General features: G+C 40.1%; 2 protein-coding genes across 2 annotated transcripts in view; both read left to right on the top strand.

The window, feature by feature from the left end:
- Positions 1–15,408, top strand: part of RABGAP1 (RAB GTPase activating protein 1) — a 123,665-nt gene that overhangs the window by 62,705 nt on the left and 45,552 nt on the right. The window lies entirely within an intron of this gene.
- Positions 3,959–6,047, top strand: GPR21 (G protein-coupled receptor 21). The gene has a single exon (XM_054007285.1). The coding sequence runs from the start codon at positions 4,290–4,292 to the stop codon at positions 5,337–5,339; it is 1,050 nt and encodes a 349-aa protein (XP_053863260.1). The 5' UTR covers positions 3,959–4,289; the 3' UTR covers positions 5,340–6,047.

The following is a 15,408-nucleotide window of genomic DNA, read 5'->3' as shown; positions in this document are numbered from 1 at the left end:
TCTAAAGGACTAATATATAACACCAGTCAGTAGGTCTCAGGCTGTGGCTTGTGTTTTAGTGGTTCATAAAACAAAAGATTAAGAATCAAACATTTATAATGTTGAAGGGAAAGTAGAGGATTAGGAAGGGGAGAGGTTGGTTTATGCGGGACTATATGTGGGAGGTGGCTTGTAGCATTAGTGTGTACCAGATAATTGCATTATCAGAAAAATATATTTGGCACAACAGGGATATCTTGGGGGCACATCAGAAAAAGCCAGTAGCTGCACAGATGCCCCTTGTATGTTCTACAAGAGTAATCCTATGTTCATTAATCTTTAAGGCAACTCCCAATTTAAACAAATATATCAGTATCAACTATTTCTAGAAATCTTTAAATGCAGGGTTCTCTCTAGTTACTTTTTCTTTTCCCTGTAAAGTAGTGGTGGGCAGCCTGCGGCCATGGTCAGTCTGCTAAAATCCTGGCAAGTTCTTCGAGTGTCATTACCACAGGCCTTGTTTTCAGCCGAGTGGTTTGGCTACACAATAAACCCCAGCTCAAACTTTTTTGAAGAGGGTTGAAAACCTTTATGATTTCAGGCTGGGTTTTTTAACTAAAACTGACTTAGTAAGAGCATTGGTGCTTAATGGTAAATTAAAATGCATATTAATGAAAAGCATTATACTTTTTTTTTTTTTTTAAAGGAAAATATTTTGATGATTGTACCTTTCTCAATCAAGGTGAACACTGGCATACAAGAGTGAACCACACAAGTGTTTCTCTGATCATTGTGTAGCAATGTTTCTGAAAGTTGGGTCTTGGGAAGTATATACATCAATTATGCATAAGCAGTGAGGGAAGGAGTGTTGAACTGAGCTGAAAATATCCTTGAAAGCTTTTGTATTTATTTTATTGGCTTTATCTTTGAAATTTGTTAATATTGTCAATTGTCAGGCATCATGTATTTTATTGGGTGCTATTATGATACCACTAACATTGTTTTCCCTTAGCAATCAAAAGAACTTAACAATTTGCTGGGATCAGTTCCCCATTGTAATTTGACGTTAGCCTATTTTCTGTGTAACTTGTGATACATTTGTGTGACTGCCTAACTTTAATGTGAAGGTTTATAACATTTCTTAGCTACAGTTTTAGTATTCTTCTCTACTCAAGTAGAAATTCCATCAGTTATTGTACAAACCAATAATAATATTAAATCAATCTTTCTAGAAGAAAGTAGAAAAAAAATCAAGTTTGTGTTTTTCAAGATTATAGGTCAGCATGAGCCAGAAGGTTTTAAATTATGGCAAACATCCATCTTGGAATTTTAACCAAATTCAACCCATATAAATGTAACAAGTTAAACAGCTTTTTTTTTCAAGGTCAGTATACATTGTAAGCATTGCACTATGACTGCTTTGGGCTGTGTGCTTTCCAGCTGTGATTCATATTTCATTAAATACACCTGAGTTTGGCATAACATTTTAGTTTCTGTTGTTTTAGGACTTCTCTGTCCAAGAAAGCTGCATTGATTTAACTTAAGGGTGAATTTAAATCCATATCGTTAAACCAGTTCAAACGGCTGTTTGGACACTCTTATTTTGGTAAAGAATACCTTATCTTGGGTTAGCTTAAGTCAGTTAAGAGCAGGTATAACTAAATTGAAATAAGCCATTCTTATATCAATTAAAAATAGCCAAAAAGCCTTTTACGTTGGCTTAACTATATCAATTTAGAGACTGTTCTTTGGTAGCTGGCAAATCTCATGTCACAAGTTGTTGTTTTGGAACAGGAGCCTGATACCTCGAGTTATGAAATGGGCTGCTGGATTTCGAATGTGTAGGTATTCAGTGTGGCTGAGTGAGGAAAAGAGGGGAAAAGCACTTTGTTTTCATTCCTAAATCCCATACCCAGAAGTGTGCTGGAGTTCTGGTATGACATTTTAGGGCTTGTCTACTTGGGAGATATTTCCGGCTGTCCCAGTATAATTAAACCACTCTAGTTATACTGGTCTAACTCCCACATGTGGACACTCTTATTCACAGATAAGAATGTTTTTGTTTTTCTTCAGTTTAGCTTAAACTACTTCCAAAGGCGCACAAGCTAAACTGGAAAAAGGCTCTCTCTTGTACCAGAATATGGGCAGTTATACTAGTATAACTCTAGCGCTTTAAATTCACACCCTAATTTATACTGCTGTAACATTGCCATGTAGTCAAGCCTTTAGCGTGTGAATGTGTTTGTATTTATGCTTGCTGAGTGAGATCACACACTGGATATGGACAGAAAGCTGTGTGTAACAGTCTCAGGGAGCCAATCTGTTTTACAAGGTGTTCAGGGAGTTCATATGAGGAGAAGCACCTCTTGTCACGTGCAAACGGTGAAATATGTTTCAAATCAATGTTTTTAATACAAATCTGCATTTCTGAGGCTACAGGGGGTAGGGTTGCTAAAAAGCAGTGTTTATCACACTAAGGACATAGAGAACTAATTCATATCAAGCCACTCTTATTCCGATGTAAGAGCATCAATACAGGGAGTTAATCAGGAATAGTTAATCTGTTTTAAATATGCACCCTATATTATTCCAGATTAAGTTTCATGTGCAAACAAACTGTAATAGTATAGGGGGGAGTCTAGTGTTTTCAGACCCTGATTTGCTTTCCATTTGACTTTAATACCAGTTGAGTTGTCAGAAGGGCTTTGTACTGGAATCTCTCTAACCAAGTGTTTTGTACTGTATCTTTAAGCTAAACTGAGCTAAATACACACCAGCCTTCAGCTGTAGGGAAGCCTCTTACATTTCTCATTTCTGTACTGATCGTCTAACCTTTTTGGAAGAGAAGGACCGTGCTTTGAGCAGGTCTGTGTGGGGTAATGTGGAGTCATGATGCTTGTTAGAATAGGGCTCCCAAGGGGAGGAAGTGAGGAACCTGGCAAAGCACTCCCATCCTCCTCCTCAGAACCTGTTGGGCTGCTGCCCTTTACATTCCTTTCCTTCGCAGGCTTCGGTTACTGGTTGTTGGGAGCTCGCCTGTTGCATCTTGCCCCAGGGGAAGGCGGCTGGGATGCCGGGGGGAGCTCAGAGCTGTTCATCACACAGCCAGACCGCTGGCCACGTGTTTCCCTGCAGCTAGTGCAAGTGTTGTCTGACTCGGGGGCCCCTCCCCCAGAACAATGTGCTGCTGCTACTGAACATCTGGAGAGGGCAGGTCCTCCGGGTGGCTGCTGGCCTTGGAGCAGGCTAGCAGGGAGGGGGGCGCGCCCCCACGGCAGGCTCAGAGCTGGGTCCACCTAGTCCCCGGAGCCCCGGCTGTGGTGCTGCAGCTGCCCCTGCGCTCTGCCTTGCCTTCTCCGCCCCCCTTCCTCCCCTCCCCATCTCCCTCTCCCTCCCCTCCCGCTTTCCCCTCCCCCTCGTAGTGCTGCAGCAGTCGGGGCTGGAGCACACGCCGGCTTGGCAGGCTCTCGGGGCCGAGGATGCGTTCGGGCTTTTGTTCCCATTGCGCCAGGCACAGGGGCAGGTGAGTGGGAGGTGGGGGGGGGCTAGCCGGGGCTGGGTCAGTCGCTCCCCTGTTGTGCAAGGGGAGCTGGGGGTGAGCCAAGCACCTGGACCGCTGGATCAGTGCAGTTAAAGTGAAATAATGAACAAAGCATCCTGCAAAATGGAGCCAGGGGAAGGGCTGGAAACACCCCCTCTCCCCCCAATCTCCGCTGCCCCCAGGCACCTGCGGGCGGAATTGCTGGGGAAGCCCATGAAATGCATCTCAATCTCCCCTCCTGCTGCTGAGAGCCCAGCTCTGCGAGAAGGGATGTCCAGAGACCGGGGTGGTGGGGTGTGGAAGGGGGATTAAGGTATTGGGGGAGGCTGTGCTGTGAGAGAGGCAGGCTGCACATGAAGGAGTGATGGAGTTGGTGGCAGGGAGCACAGTGGCCGGAGAGGTGCTGCAAAACACTTTCCCCTTTTCTTCTGTCAGCTCGAGTTCAGACTCCTGCCGAAGCTTCTCCCTCTTCCGCCGCGCCGCATCCTCTCCCCAGATGTTCAGCCAGCCGGGGTGCTAGTGTCAGCCGTCTCTGGTGCCTGGGTGTGAACTTGCTGGCAAGGCTGCTGCCGGGAGGAGGCTGTCGATTGAGCCGGATTTAAAGGGGAATTGTGCTGCAGACAATGCTCAGCAGCAGCATCTGGAGCAGCCCTGGGGACCCAGCTACACATTGCTACACACCCAGCCAGGCACAATGACAGCAGCTGCCTGGAGTGGCTGCAGGCAGCAGGCGGGAGCATGAAGTGAAGGGATCACTGCAGTGCTCAAGATGAACTCCACCTTGGTTGGTAACCAGAGTGGGCGGCCATTCTGCCTCCTGGCCATTAGCTACTTGGAGACGGTCAATTTTTGCCTCCTGGAAGTGATTATAATAGTGTTCCTCACCGTGCTGATCATTTCAGGCAATATTATAGTGATATTTGTCTTTCACTGTGCACCTTTACTGAACCACCACACCACCAGCTACTTCATCCAGACGATGGCATATGCTGACCTCCTGGTGGGTGTGAGCTGTCTGGTGCCTTCTTTGTCCTTACTCCATTATCCCATTGTTTTGAGAGAGTCCTTGGTCTGCCAGGTCTTTGGTTATGTGGTATCTGTGCTCAAAAGCGTCTCCATGGCCTCTCTGGCTTGCATTAGCATTGATAGATACATTGCCATCACCAAACCACTGACCTACAATACTCTGGTCACCCCGTGGAGACTCCGCGTCTGCATCCTGATCATTTGGCTGTACTCCTGTGTAGTCTTCTTACCTGCCTTCTTTCACTGGGGAAAGCCTGGATATCATGGGGATGTGTTTCAGTGGTGCGCCGACTCCTGGTACACTGATCGCTATTTCACTCTCTTCATCGTGATGATGCTCTATGCCCCTGCTGCTTTCATCGTCTGCTTCACATACTTCAATATCTTCCGCATCTGCCAGCAGCACACCAAGGAAATCAATGAAAGGCGAGTGCGCTTCAGCTCCCAGGATGGGGAGGCTGGGGAGGCACAGCACTGCCCCGATAAGCGCTATGCCATGGTTCTCTTCCGCATCACCAGTGTCTTCTATATCCTCTGGTTGCCCTACATCATCTATTTTTTGCTGGAGAGCTATGCTGTCTATAGAAACCACACTGCATCCTTTTTGACCACTTGGCTTGCCATTAGCAACAGTTTCTGCAACTGTGTCATTTACAGTCTCTCCAACAGTGTTTTTCAGAAGGGGCTCAAGCGCCTCTCGGGAGTTGTTTGTGCCTCTTGCGCAAGACAGAGGGTAGTTAAGGACCCCTCAACCTCTAGGAGCAAAAGACCTTCCAATGGATGCCATGTCTAAGGAGCAGATCGCTGTGACTGGGAAATGCAGGCAGTCATGTAAATTGCAAAATAAGTTAAAAACAGTTTTAAGATGCCAGGTTAGCAAAAAGGTTTCTGAGAAATGCTGCTGACTCAAAAATCAGGAGTGTGTATTATTGTTTTCACTTTAACATTTCATCATGGTGTTGGGGTATATGGTGTGTGACCTCCATATTCATTTTAAGAATAAAGCTGTATCCTGACACTTTTTCTGGCATGACTGAATGTAGTGGGTGTGTGTGAGCTTCAGCAAAAATGGTGTTTTTTTTTTTACAGCTTTACGAGGCTGTTTCAAGATTTATGCTCACATAGAAATGATTTCTCTCAAGTGGAAGTGTTATAGTATAATGGTGTATTGCAGGGATTTTTTGTGTGTATTTCAAAGCATATTGACTCTGTGTGTTCTTACACTGCAATATAAGGGGCCAAATGGTTTGTCTTTCAGCTCTACCTAGACAGAGCTCTAGAATATAGTGAATAATGTGAACACTTTAACATTAACTTAAACTTGTAATGAGCCATAAATGCAGCAATGTGCTCAAAACAGTGAGACACTTTTGAAAACTGATCTGGTCTTTGTGCCCTGTTTTACCAGTAGAATTCTTGTATGTGATTGGAGTACAGTATTTATATTTTCCTTTTTGAACAACTTGGATCAGACCAAAGTTAGCAGTTTAATAAAACATTTTTTATAAGCTAAAAAAAAATAGTTGCTGTTTTATGCCATCAGAATTGTGGCAGTGATTTGAGGATGATGCCTAGTTGTGAAAATTATTCTCAAAACACTGGAGAAAAGCTACTTCTGTTTGGAAGTTACTCAAGAACAACTTAAAAAAAATCTGACATGTTTTTATCTAAATTCTTCTGATATTTTACATACTGGAACTTAAGGGGAAAAGGAAAGAAAATTGTTGTCTAACCAGCTAAGGGAGCTATGTTATAAATTTAACTACAGCATTTGAGTTATGGATAACTGAACACACAGCTAAATCAGGCATTTATCTTTAATCCCAGGAAGCCTAAAGAAGGTTCGAATATAGCAGGAGCTAATTCCTTTTGGCAAGCATCTGTCATAAACTGGTCAAACAAAGTACACTATCTGAGAAACAAAGTTTTCAGTGACAACTTTTTAGGGCTGGTTTAGAATGGAGGCTTTTTGTGTGCTGTAATGTCATCAGGAATGTACTGTGGCCCTCAACTAAATTCATTCTCTTTAAAAATGCCATTAACTCTTTTTATTGATTCATGGAGTGCTATTTTAGTAGCTAAAGTGTCTGCAAAGTATAAATTCTTAAAAGTAATGGATTATATTTTTCCATCTCAGTGTCCTCAATACAGGGATGTGTTGTTTTTTTTCCCTCCCTTCACATAATGCATACCACAACCTATCTACAGCTCACTGTTTTCAGCATGCATCCAATCTCTGTGTGCAATAGGAGTGGGTTCTGGAGAATTCTTTGAGCTCTCCACGTGTGTAGGCATTGCAGTCAGTGTGTGCTCGCAGTGCACAGAGGGACTGAAGGAAACCTATGAGAAATGGGTTACAAGACTTCTAAGATCTGGCTAAGTCTCTCCAGCTCAAGGGAAAAATCACAGTTTGTGTTATAAAATATATTTAAATCAGATCTTGATTTTCTACCATAGTATGTCATTCATGATGAACACTTATAAAGATAACTTCCTCCTGTAGATCCTCCAAAATGCATGAACAAAGGCTGTTGGTAATCCTGATGCCTTTGTGGCCACTTTATTAATCATTATTTGTGTTATGGCGCACCTAGAAAGCAGGGGCCCCTTTTGCTTGGCACTGTGCAATAATAAAACAAAGAGATCGTCCCTACCTCTAAAGAGCGTGATATCTAAATTTAAGGCTAAAGACAACAGGTGGATATGACTGACAGCAGTGGGGAGTTGAGGGTAACAGTGAGACAGTTATGAAAGATGTAAGCAAGGGTTGCACCAGCTGGCTAATCATTCTCAAGTGTTTTGTAAGCATTATAGCATAGGTGGTTTTTAAGGAGAAATTTAAAGCTTTATGTCACTAATATTTAGCATTTATGCTCAGTATTATTGAAATACCCCCTCATGCAAAACACCCCTGCTTTTCCATGGTTCTAAGCTGTAGTTAAAGTTTCAAGTGTTTGAGCAGTTATAATCTAAGCATTAAAATAGCATTTAACATCAAGATGATTTATGTCAGATTTATCCACTGGGTACTAAAACCCATCACAGTAAGGTTTTAGGCATAAATGGAGGTCTGAAGGCAAATATTGCTGCATCTTTCAGTTTGTGCACCAGGAAGAAGCAGTTGAATGTTACTTAGTGTACAGTATATTTGGGACTATGTGAATTTAGCAAAAGTGGGGAATCTAAATCCTGACATTAGTATTTAACTTGTGCTGGAGAAGATACCAGCTTTACCCAGCTGGCCCAGAGCTCTATTCAAAATATAACAGTTTACAGCTGCAGATATTTTTAAAACTTAACTTGGGAACAGCTGAACAAGTCAGCATTACTCTGATGGCTAGAAGGAAGGTAGTGCAGCTGTGACTTACAGCTGTGAGATTCACTTACAAAGTGTTTATTTAAAAACTAGGCTTTTGCTCTCTCTCAATTGCCATATTCAAATCCACCGTCCGTTTCATTTTTATCTCAAAATCTTCATCCGTTAAGTTGCTTTTCATGAGATACAGGAAGCAAAACCTGGGCTTCTAGGGAATTAAAAATCAGAACAAATAGTAGATGCATCCTAGTTTCATATGCAACATCTTTCACAGATGCTTCTGAAAGGTGAAGCCGTCTCCTACTGCACGGTTAGCATTAAGCCGGTCTTGTCTCAATTACATCTACTATTTAAATTGTTTTTTAAATATCTTTCATATACTCCTTTCATGTGACACAATGGTAGATATGTATGTAGTTTAAAAGCTGCTGCACCAGATTCATATCACACATAACTATTGACTTCAGTGAAGTTACATAAGGGCTGAATTTGTCCCAGTGTGCTTGGGACCAAGTGAGGGAGAAATAATTTTACACTCTATTGCCTTGTTTTGTCAGTTCACTTAACTTTATTGTATGTATGTATGTATGTAGGTATGTAGTTGACATGAAGCACAGTGCTTGTTTTCAGGGACTGTCAACGCTATTGATGCTATGAACTGTTACAGAGCAGACTTTATAGTCAGATCGTTTTCATAGCTACATTTGAAAATTAGTCTTTGCGCTTGGCTAAACTTGTTTGAATTCCCATAATACGTTTAAAAATAGTAAATACTGACTAGGATCATTGCACAAACAAATGTTGTGATGAAGGGAGCATAGATGTAAAAATTATTTGTATTTTTATGAAAATACTAAGTCTGCTATGAAACTTCCATGAGCTTAAGTGGTTAAATGAATTGACTTTAATTTCAAATTTGTATCCGGGACTATAAATTCTATTTTTTATTAGGTTATCCAACTCATTTTCAGATCCAGCTGGGTGAGGGTTTATAACTTGTTTAATTACTGGATGGAACTCACTTGGCATCTTTGAGTCCCAGGGGAAGGATTTTCACATGCATAGCTTTTCAGAAAGTGACATAATTTATGTAGCTCATCCAATATTCTCATACTGAAAAAGAAAAGACTTACAAATGATTGGAAGTTGCGGTTGTGGTGTGTTGCTATTTTTAAATAGTTTTGAAGGGAGAAAATGTGCAATTTGTTAATTTTCTAATTCAAATCCAGTGACAATTTTGTTAACATGGAGTTCCTTTCTAGGTGAGGTAAAAAGAGGATGATAGCTTTGTGCTATCAAATTCTGCATTTACATGTTGGTATTTCTTCACTCCCCGTTTTATAATCTTAATTTACTAGTGCATGTTTTGTACTTTAGGGTCCTAATTGTTAGTAGAATTTCAGACTTATACCTTCCTTAGGTACTTGGCTTCCATTACTGTAGTATCTGAGCACCTCACAATCTTTAATATACTCACACCACCTTTGTGAGATAGGGAAATAATCAATTTTACAGGTGGAGAATTGAGACCCAGAGAAAATAAATGACATACCTAATGTCAAACTGGAGGAGCAAAGAATTGAACCTGGGTCTCCCAAGTCCCAGACCCTAACCATGGCATTATCATTTTTTCTTCTCCCTCCTGCTGCCCCCCCGTTTTTTTTAAATAGGAGTTTCACAGGTAAGATGCTCATCTCCTCAGAAAATGACAAATACAAGTCCTCGACTAACATCCTTCCTCTGAGAACACCACCAACTCAATACCCAACATTGATAAGCAAATATCCCTTGCTGTATTTGCAGACAGCCACACTATCCTATACATTGAACTTCCACAAGTCAAGAAAAGCTGAAGTGCTTCAACCAAGCAGTACTCCACCATCAGAGTTTACAGTTTGAAGTCACTGGGACTGGTGCTCCAAAGTTACTAAAGTGCTTTTGAGAATCCAGCCCTCAGGAAACTGTTTGTTTGGTTTCAGAGTAACAGCCGTGTTAGTCTGTATCCGCAAAAAGAAGAACAGGAGTACTTGTGGCACCTTAGAGACTAACAAATTTATTAGAGCATAAGCTTTCGTGGACTACAGCCCACTTCTTCGGATGCATATAGAATGGAACATATAACATATAACATGTTTGTTTGGATTTGAGATTAGCTTTAAGTTTTCAGTTTTGAAAATTTTGGCCTGTGTCTCTAAAAGTTAATACTTTTGTTTAATGTATTGAAAGTCGGAATTAATTATTGTTAACCCCAAAGCCATTTTGTTTTGGAATTACAAAGACTTTGTCACCAAGAAGTTTAATAAAAACTTTTAGACCCTGATGCTGAAAACATGTATGCATGTGCATAGATGCATTGAAATCCATGGGGCTGTTTATGTGAGTAAAGTTATGTACCAGGTGAGGTGTTTGCAGGTTCAGAGCTTAATTTTCAATATTTTGTTTTTCACACTAAACAGTTTTGCAAAATTCAGTAAACTACACTACAGTAGTGGCCTTTAAAATAAAAAACAGCACTTATAATTTAGTTAAATATAAATTTTGATCTAAAATGGCAATAACACATTTTCAAATTAGTTTTACAAAACCTCAACCTGATTTAAATTAAAAAAAAAATCAAACTGGCTTGATTTAAATAGCTAAACCCTGTGCCATATAAAAAATTATGAACCCCACTTCTGCTGAAGTGCAAGAGATTGTAAAGGCCATCACTGTTTCTAATATTAGAAACCGGGGGATGAGTAGGATTCTTCCCTTCTTAGGCAACTTTGTGAAACTAAGATCTTTTGCAAACCCTTTTCCCAGTAAACAACAGTTTAGAGGCAGAGCAATGTGCATGCTAGAGAAGAGCAGAAACTCTACCTTTGTGTTTTCAGTATAGAATTAATGCCTGCTCCCACTGGCTCAGTATGCCTGTGGCTCCCAACCTGTACACTGCGCTACTTTTCCATACACATCAATGAACAGTGTGTCTCCAGAAATCCAGCAGGTCTCTAGGGAACAATCTTCACATGGTTGGATTTAAGTTCCAGGATCTACTGTTGCTCATAAATGACCTCAGACAAGCCAATCATGAGTGCTGCAGTCTGGTATTCACTTCAGAGAGTCTCCAGTTCTTTGTATCAATGTTAAGTGATTTAAATTAGGTTTGACTGAGCACAGGTTATAGCTCCTCAGCCTTAGTTATAGCTGATCAGATCGCTGTATCATCAAGTTTCATAAGCTGCCTCCAACAAGAGCAATACTTCGTCCTTTAGAGGAAAGTGAAAATCCCCCATAGTGCGCCTAACCAGTTGTGCAGTGCTGTACATAGAATCATGCGACTGGAAGGGATCTTGAGAGGTCATCTAGTCCAGTCCCCTGCACTCATGGCAGGACTAAGTATTATCTAGACCATCCCTGACAGGTGTTTGTCTAACCTGCTCTTAAAAATCTCCGTTGATGGAGATTCCACAACTTCTCTGAGCAATTTATTCCAGTGCTTAACCATCCTGATAATTAGGAAGTTTTTCCTAATGTCCAACCTAAACCGCTGTTGCTGCAATTTAAGCCCATTGCTTCTTGTCCTATCCTCGGAGGTTAAGGAGAATAACTTTTCTCCCTCCTTGTAACAACTTTTTATGTACTTGAAAACTGTTACCATGTCCCTTCCGTCGTCTCTTCTCCAGACTAAACAAACCCAATTTTTTTCAATCTTCCCTCATGTTTTTCTAGACCTTTAATAGTTTTTGTTGCTCTTCTCTGGACTTTCTCCAAGTTGTCCACATCTTTCCTGAAATGTGGCACCCAGAACTGGACACACTACTGCAGTTGAGGCGTAATCAGCGCAGAGTAGAGCGGAAGAATTCTTGTGTCCTGCTTATAACACTCTTGCTAATACATCCCAGAATGATGATGGTTGTTTTTTGTTGTTGTTTTGGTTTTTTTTGTAACAGTGTTACACTGTTGACTCATATTTAGCTTGTGATCCACTATGACCCCCAGATCCCTTTCCACAGTACTCCTTCCTAGGCAGTCCTTTCCCATTTTGTATGGGTGCAACTGATTGTCCCTTCCCAAGTGCAGTACTTTGCATTTGTCTTTATTGAATTTCTTCCTATTATCTTCTGACCATTTCGCCAGTTTTCCCAGATCATTTTGAATTTTAATCCTATCCTCCAAAGCACTTGCAACCCTTCCCAGTTTGATATCGTCGGCAAACTTTAAGTGTAGAGAGGGAGTATTTCCTGACTCTTATATACTATCCTCCTATTGCATGAGATCCAGTTTCCCTTAGCTTAGCCTGCATAGGTACAAATATTAATGCTCACATAATCCCCTTTTTAAGCATGAGCTTCAATAACACCACAGATGCATAAATTATGGTGCCCCCGTGTTTGTGCTCTGTGTACTTGGTCTGTGCTAGCACTTCACAGTGACCATTTTAGAGAGACCTCCGTGTCAGCAGATGGGCAAATGCATGATGGTGCTGAAATTATGTCTGCATATTTTTGTGAGATGAAAGCTGTCTGAATTTAAAACCTATTGTGTATATACACATGTATGCAGAAAGATTTAAAGAAAGAAACTAAAAGACATGACCAGCTATCAAAATAAATGTGTTACAATGATGTCATTACTGGAAAGGTATATTGTGCCAGAATGGATATAAAATACGCAGTTACATCAGTGCCACGAAATAATTCATTTGGAGTTGGAAGAATAACAGGGCAGTTCTTTCCACTGTAGAATTAGTCTTGTATACCATACGGTTATTCTTGTAAGCTTGGATCTACCCTTTTCATTTTGGATTTATGACATTACAAAGATGCCCATGCAGAAGCTGTGGGTGTCCTGCATGCATGCAGTTTGCAGACCCCAGTCAGCTCACTTCTGAACAAAATCCAGCCACAGTCAAATCTAAATAGTAAGCCAGTTCTTAGTCCACCCATCTGTACTCCACTCCCTAAATGCCATCCCTTCCCATGCAGTTTTGAACATCCTTCTCCTCTGTTAGTTTGCGCTTTGCCTATATGTGTGTTTTAGTGTCTACGTGCTTCCTCTGTAAAATTCTGAACTGTGAAACCCCTCTGGTGGCAGTGTTTGTGTGACTTGGAAAGATGGATTTGTAGTTACACTGGAAAGGGGCTCAGGCGATCTATGTTAATTTCCTAGCACCATTTGACCTGTCTGTGCCCCAATAAAAGGGGGGTAATTAATGATTGTGAAGTGTTCAGTTACTATGATCATTGGGGTAAAGAGAGGGTTATATAAGACCCTAGATAGATCTAGCACTTCTGTTCTCAGCTAATCTGTTAGGTTTTCTGTGATGAGCAAACCTTTGTCAGCTAACTACATGGGAGGTAGCTTATACCAGTACTTGACTCATAGTGGTGATTTTTTTTCACCTCTACTCTTATTTCCTCATCTATATGATTTGAGGCCACCTCTCTTATAGAATGTAGCTTTTTCCTTTTGACTTGACAAATTCCCAGTTCAGTTTTGAATTCTTTTGCTATAAGGAAATACATGCTTCGCCTCCCCCTGCTCCCCAACCTCTAGGGGACTTAGAGTCTGTATTTGTTGAGGGTGATGTATTACTTAAATGTAAATTAAGTTGTGGTCCACATCTGCATTATTGTTTGTTTAATGATAGTGGCAAATAGAAACATTTCTGCAGATGCGTATTCAAGGTGTCTGTTAATTTATCCATATACTCAATATTTAATCAAATATTAAACCTCTTGAGCTTTAAAATTGAATGAAAACATTAAAATTATAATCAGTTGTGTACTTGCAGCCAGATCTAACTTGGTGCCTCAGCCTGGGGCACTTTATTAATCTGTTTGCTAATTTAAGTGACTAAATATCTAGAGATCAATTTAGACCAGATGCTTTGTTAAAGTTTTCACTGTCTCAGTCTGAGAATTTGAAGAGCAATGTCAGGAATACTAAACAGGTGACAAACTCTGAGCAGGTCTAGGAAGCTGCAACAGGGATCTGTGACTTGCAAAGGGACATTGATAGGAAACTGTCTTGCACTGATCTGACCTATTAGCTTTATTCAATTTTCAATTTCTAGTATTCATGCTGGTCAACATTTAAAAAAAAAAAAACTTTGATAGGTTTTGCTCTTTTAAATAACTTTTTGAAATTCCAAAGAGATGCATCTTGTTGTCATATTAAACTTAAAATCCTAGATTTTGATTCAACAAAGTATTTGAATATACTGATCATTAACTGTGTTTACGTATTGTACTGCATCTCATTCTTTCATTTTCATTAAGGTGCGATGGTATGATGTGGCAGTGTGGTTCAGTAGTTAAAGTTGGGGAAGGGAATATGAACTCCTGGGTTCTTTCACTTCTGGTTTTTTTTTTTCTTTTTTGTGAGATGAGGATAATAGTTCCAATTCAGAAGGAAATGGAGGCAATTAAATGAATATTTGATATACTTGGATGGAATGGGCTAGATAAGTGCATATACTGTAAAGCCCATGTAAAGATGAGATGAATATGTACAGATATATCCATACACATACTAGTTGTTCTTAAATATTGCAAGTTTCACACGATACAAAGAGAAAACATATGCTTAATCAAAATAAGTCACTACTTTTACCAAAATGGAAAACAAAATTTTTCTTTGGGGTTTTCAGCTTTTTAATGGATCCATGAAAATAAGTAATTAGATTAATGGAAGACCAAATCTTTAGTATGTTGGCAAGAATATAAAGAGATTCATCAGTGGAAGTATAAATAAACATTCTGCTAGAGTTGCTTTAGTATATAGTGCTAGTGATTTTTCTTTGTGAAATCTTTTGTTTGAATATAATGTAAGTCTTTGATCTTTAGCTGACTTTAAAATTGCTAATTTCATAAGGTGAAAGTACTACAATGTGAAAAATTAATAGATATTTTCATTGCACACTATTAAAAGTATTTTGTTAAAACACCTGTTACAATGTTTTCCATAGCAATTGTCAAGAAAAAAATTGTCTAATGCACAGGGAAAGAAGAAATACATAGATTCATGTTCTGAGCAGGCTAGGCATCTAAGAAACATTTATTTTCCTGATCTTGCCCATTTGCTGGGATATGGTATTTCTTGAAGATAAAATGCTGCACCGCTTAAGAATCTTAGGTAGGCTCACTGAAAGTAATGGCACAGTTGGTCCTTTCAGAGAACAGGAAGCAGTGTTGTCTTCAGCCTCAGTTTTGGTCTACCTGGAAAGATTTGCAAAATATATGTATATTGTCATTCCAGAATTCCATATTGCATTCTGCAAGTTGCTGGGCTGATAAGTTGCTCTTTACGTATTCCATTTGAAATTCAGCTTCCATCTTAACTCTATGGGTAAACATCGAGTATTCACCCTTCTTCTTCTTGGTGAATGCAGCAGGATGGAAAATAATTTGCAGTTTCTGATCTTGGGCTTCCCTCCAGGTCTTAATATCGGTGATGTTTTCTTTCTGCATGGGTTCAGAAATTTTAAAAATAACTTAAAACTGTTAAACCACAAGCATGAATGACTTCTCATGTATGCCCATTCAGGTTGCTTTGCTGAGCA

The sequence above is a fragment of the Malaclemys terrapin genome, chromosome 17, assembly GCF_027887155.1.
Source record: "Malaclemys terrapin pileata isolate rMalTer1 chromosome 17, rMalTer1.hap1, whole genome shotgun sequence".
Classification (NCBI taxonomy): domain Eukaryota; kingdom Metazoa; phylum Chordata; order Testudines; family Emydidae; genus Malaclemys; species Malaclemys terrapin.
This window is presented reverse-complemented; position numbering and strand designations above follow the sequence as displayed.